Source organism: Micropterus dolomieu, linkage group LG11 (assembly GCF_021292245.1).
Source record: "Micropterus dolomieu isolate WLL.071019.BEF.003 ecotype Adirondacks linkage group LG11, ASM2129224v1, whole genome shotgun sequence".
NCBI lineage: Eukaryota > Metazoa > Chordata > Actinopteri > Centrarchiformes > Centrarchidae > Micropterus > Micropterus dolomieu.
Window position 1 is genome coordinate 508,470 of NC_060160.1, and position 5,613 is coordinate 514,082.

The 5,613-nt window shown below is 50.1% G+C and overlaps 1 protein-coding gene across 1 annotated transcript in view; it reads right to left on the reverse strand.

Moving 5' to 3' along the window:
• Positions 1-2,479: 2,479 nt before the first annotated feature.
• Positions 2,480-5,613, reverse strand: part of heatr4 (HEAT repeat containing 4) — a 10,937-nt gene continuing 7,803 nt past the window's right edge. The window contains exons 9-10 of the mRNA XM_046062832.1: positions 2,779-2,857; positions 2,480-2,666 (exon numbers count right to left, since the gene is read on the reverse strand). Coding sequence (XP_045918788.1) covers positions 2,529-2,666; positions 2,779-2,857 — 217 coding nt within the window. The 3' untranslated portion in view covers positions 2,480-2,528. The remainder of the gene's footprint in view (positions 2,667-2,778; positions 2,858-5,613) is intronic.

Consider the following 5,613-nt stretch of genomic DNA (forward strand, 5'->3'; position numbering starts at 1 on the left):
TTTGTATCTTGCTGTGTTTTGTCCCTTTAATCCAGGTGACTGGTGGGTGGAGTTGAGACCTGGTGTGAGATGCAGCACCTGAGCGGGGGGGGGGGCGCAGGCGGCTGTAAAGGAGCCTGCTGGATGATTTGACTCCCTCTCTTCTGCACACACTGATCTGACAGACGCCTACAATTGTACATTTAGCTTAATTTGCTTATTAAAATCTATTACTGTTTTCAGACTGTGTGGTTTCCTGCTTTTGTCACCTACTGTTGTGACAACAGTCAGACTGGAAGTGCTTCAGCGGCGGAGCCTTCAACCCCCCCCGCGTTGTTGACTTGTTGTTTGTCATTTTGTGTGCTTCTACAACAGATCACAGCCCTGTGAACAGTTTTCCTCCAGTTCCCTGCAGGGCTGAAATTCCCACATGGAGCATTTCAGAATAAGAGCTTTTGCTGAATTGTTTAGATTTAGTTGATTTGGTAAATTGTCCTTGATTTTTGTGCTTCTACCGGGTTAAGAAGGCTACATAGTTAAAATGTTTTAACTGGGTGTGTTGATTATATGCGATCGGGAGTCCGTACAAGGACTCTTTGCTTTTTCTGTGTCTGACTTCCTGCCCGCCTCCTCTGCTCTGCGCGGCTTCACGCGTCTTCCGTCAAAAATAGACAGGTGTGACACCAAAATGTGTGACCTGCCAGATTCTGTGTTCAGCGCCGGAGGCTTCGTGGACGATGCGGTTGGGTTTCGGCACCGAAACTAGGCTCCTCGGTTATGGTTAGGAAACAGACTCTGAGAGGTCACACATTTTGTCCTTGGGTTTCTTGAACACCGTGTCAGAGAATATTCAAGTTTTTAACTTGTAGATTTGTGATTATTCCGCCTCCTCCTATCCTGACACACATTCAACGGGCATTCTGGGGAAAATACGGAGCATGCGCCGTTGGGAAATACTCTGCCCGCTTTGACGCGAACGCGCTCCAACTTCAATTAAGTTCCCACCGACTCAACGAACCATCATCTTCCTCACCGCCGCGTTTTGACTCCAGTTTGTTACCCTGAGTGAACCGTCAGCAGGCTGAACTCCCTTCGTGGCCTCTGGGGTCCAGCGAGGCCCCGAATGGCGGCTCCCCCCACCCGGACCCCCTAGACCCCCCAGACCCCCCAGACCCCCGGTCTTCACACCTGAACACCATAATAAAATCTGGGCTTTGTGCCGTTAATCCGGCCCACAGCTGGTGAACCAGCTTCATTAAGCTGCGTAGTAACTCAGCAGCATTTGGCTGTAAAGCCTGAAATCAGCTGATTATACTGAAAGTGTTTAATGTGGGTAATTAATTGTTTTACCAGAAGCTGGACTCGGATGGTGGAGGAGCTCCGGGTCTGGGGTCCAGCGAGTCCTGAAATGTCCACTTTCAGCACGACCACGTCCAGAACACCTGAGGGCGCGTCACACACAGAGCAGCCAATCACAAGCCCCGGGGGAAACAGTCCGAGGTGATTGATGCGCCGTGGAGTGACCTCAGACTGACCTCAGACTGACCTGGGACACCGCGTCAGAGGTGGGCGGCCCGCACGCTGCAGCTTCTTCTGTACTATCATCAGTATCACGGTTTCCAGAGGACAAACAGAAACTAATACGAGTTCATATGTTGGATCATATAAACATCCGTGTGTGACACTCAGTAAACACGTGTTTCTAAAGGTGATCTGTGATTGGTCATTTCAGAATTTAATCATTTCTTACATCCCAGAATCTAAAGTGTGATCAATGAACACATCGTCTCCGATCACTGGTGCTGGAAACTCACTTTTAGATAGTATTTGTAATAGAAAACAACCCTTTGAGTTCATCCTGACGTCCCTGCGGTGGCTCTGCCTGTCAGAGCACTGAGGTTCTCAACCTGAACATATCCGGACAAAATAAACTATATATATACAGACAGGGTCCTTTATTTATATACGTACACCTGTAAATGAAGCGCATGTTGCAGCGATGACTGATGGTAACATGTATTTTAACAGTAGAGAATATTATACTGAGATATAAGTACTTTGTACAAACATGATGTATTTCCACGAAGAGCGCCACAGTAGCCGTACAGAACAATACCGCACAGTTACCGGCTGCTTTTCCTTCCCGTCATCATCTCGACGCCCCAGAACCTCCAACACAAACACCATAAATCGACACCAGCTGAAGGCCGACGGACATCTGAAGAGGGACTGATTAGTAATCAGTTACTCGGTCTGATGGGCCCCATGAACACCTGCTCTACACACAACTGTCCTTATTCACTCATTAAAACAGTCCATGAAGCTGCATCTGCGCTCTTTCACCAGGACACTCCTTTTAACCCAAACACAAAGAAATCCACTTTCCACCTGGAGATGAAATGAATTCATTAAAATGAGGTTTAAGTCAGTTTTGCTATAAACGACCTGCTGACAGGTCGAAGCTTTAACTTTGAAATAACCCGGCGGAACAAAGTCGGCGTCGAGGAAACAGAAGCTTTATTGAATAGAAGACTCAAACACGTGACGGGTTATTGATCGGGCGTCCTGTATCGCTGACTCAGCAGCCTGGCGAGCGTCCCCGGGCCGATGCTTCGTCCTCCGACCCGCAGCTTCTCCAGCAGCAACACCTTCTCTGCCAGAGCTCGGCACTCGCACAGACGCCGCACCTGCGAACGCAGCATCCACCCGGTGAAGCAGCTCTGCAGCGGTACTGCGTTAGACTGATGAAATACTCACTCGGGCTCAGCTGTACGTGACAGTACTGCAGCTCAGGTGTACCTGCAGGCGGATGTATTTGGCGTGGCGGCGTTCCTCCCGCAGGTCGCAGCCGCAGAGACGCAGCTGATCCTCCATCGTCCTGCGTGAACACAGAAAACATCTCCAGAACATCTGACCTGACAGCTGATTCATTTATTGAATCTATCTTCACAACCGGACAGCGATCAATAAATCAAACGCGCTGCCTACAGTAATATTTACCATCTAAATGTTTTCAGCTTTGTGATGAGTTTATTAAAGAGTGCGGCCTCTGCTGGCCACTCTTTCTGTTCATGCCTTATATTCACACACGTTCTACTGTGTGATGAGTCATTTCTCCTCTTTGTGAGCATTTTGTTGAACTTTTTCGGGCAGTTAACACCGTGTTTGTGTGCCGGGCAGAAGGCGAGGACACAGAGATGACCTGCAGCGTGACCTGCAGATCCAGGTGCAGCCGCCAAGAGATGACAGAGCAGCACGGACCGTCCGATACCGACGCTTTCAGAAAAAGGGACTAAACGTGGTTATTTGTCTCAGAGGTGCCCTTCAGCGCCTCTGAGACGCAGATGAGAACGCGTTGAGTGGCACGGTGGCTCCGCGTGGGTTTCCTCCGGGCGCTGCGGACATGTTGTGGCTCCGCAGACTACGCGACTCTCAGCGTGGCGTTCACGCTACGTGTCTGATCGGTGACGGGGGCTCACGCACTACACGAGCTGACGGCGGCTGAGTCACCTGACGCTGGTCTCAAAAACACGTTTGGTCAAGAAAACACAGGTGAAATGTGAAACTCTGCACAGGAAACAGCTGTTCGTTATTCTAAAGACAAAGAATCTGGGTGAAAGGACGGATCGGCGGACGCAGGCAGCAGCAGTCTGAGCTCCAGAGAGCTGGAGGGGAGGAAACAGCAGCCGCCTGCTCTCATTGGCTGGGTGTGGATGTCGAGTCGGCCGACTCCTCCAGATATTTGGCGTGCTGGATATCTGGAAGACGTCGGCGATGTGTCAGAAATGTGTCGGGGAGCCGTTTTAATTGTACTAATAATCGTGTAGCGTGAGTCTCCGGTCCGGTTTGACCAGACGCTGCTCTGTAGTCTGGAGTCGGTCTCCGGACGCCCACTGCTGCCTTTTGGGTTAAAGCTACAGAAGGAGATCAGAAGAAGTTGAAAATCAGTTGTTACATGGCTTCATGTCAACTCTGTCGACCTCCGACCCTCCCGGTGAAACGTTTCTACTCTAACTGGTGTTTGTTTTAAAGGTTCAAGCTTTTTTCTTTCGGCTTGAACTTGAACAGAGAAAGGACAACACCTGTAAGAGAAGGGGGATGGAGGGTGGGGACAACAGGGAAAAGCTGTGGGAAACACCAATTGCAGAAAGCAACAAAACCTGCAAGAGAACAGAGAGGGGAGCTTGGGGAGGAGAAAAACAACAACAAACAAACACAAACAAAAAAAACAATAAAAATAATAATAATAGTAAAAGACAACCAGCCGAACAGCAGCAATAAACAGCTGACATATTAATGACATATTAAGACAACTAAGAGAACAATGAAAACAAGAAACAGTCACACACACTAAATAAGCAACACAACACAGCCACGAGAGCTGGAATAATAATTAATTTAAATAAGTAACTGAAAGAAAGCCATCAGGAATAATTCTACCAGGGACAACCTAAGTTTGTTTGTGTCTGTGTGTGTCTGTGCGCGTGTGGGTGAATGTGTCTGTATGTGTGTGTGTACATGTGTGTGCGCATAAGCCTGTTAAAGAATGTAGTTGTTAGTGAGAGTGGGACGCCACGACTGTAACAGGCAGGCAAGAACCCCAGTAGCCAATAGGGGTGGAAGAAAGAAAAAGAATAAATCAAATCAACAAAAAACAAAGACTCCCAGATGCACCGCGATGCAAACGCAGAAGACCCCGACCCAAATGCCAGTTGACAACGTAATGCCGACGGAACGCAAAAGAGGAAGAGCAGCGCCCAGACCGACCGCGGCGCGGACACAACATAGACCAGTGGCCCCCCCCCATCCAGTTTTTTTCATCCCCCCCGCAGCCAGAGAGACCACAGACCCCACCCACGGCTACACCGTGACCCACGCCGCACGTTCACCACCAGACCGAAACCCACCACAAGCATCCCCCCCACCAACCTCCACCGCCATGCCCGCCGCCCGCCCCCTCCCCCCAACCCGGACCCACACACAGGACACACAGGGAGGCAGCCAAGCACCGAGCGCCACCACATCCGCACAGCGCGCGAGTGAAAATCACCACCCGCGCACCGATACCAACAACCGTGCGACAGCAGAGTGGCTACCCACCGCGCAGCAGCGGCACGCTGAATACAGGGCAAACACCGGTCCCCCCCGTCAAGCCCGCGCCCTAGGCAACCCGAGCGCCGCACCACCGCCCCCGCCAACACCATGCCATCAACCAACATTTAAAATTAGAAAAAGTCCCCCACGCCCGCACCGCAATGCATCTAAGAATCAACCCACCCCCAGACACACCTACCGGCCGTACGGGACCCTGACCAGCAAGGCAGTACACACCCACCCCCATTAAGTGATAAAGTTGATTAAGGGGGACCAGAGAGATTGGAATTGTGTCAATTTGGTTTTTTTTACAGCAGACATTTTCTCCATGCTAATGTGATCTATAAGGTGATTAAGGTGATACTTATATTCTTTTTGGCCTTCCAGTTCATGAGGATAGTTTTCCTGGCGATGCATAAGGCAGTGAGAAGCATGTATGATGTGTCAACCTCTATACTAATGTCACTTAGGTCCCCCAGCACGCAGAGTGATGGGGAAACTGGGACGGGGTAACTTAGCCATATCGATAGGTCTTCACAT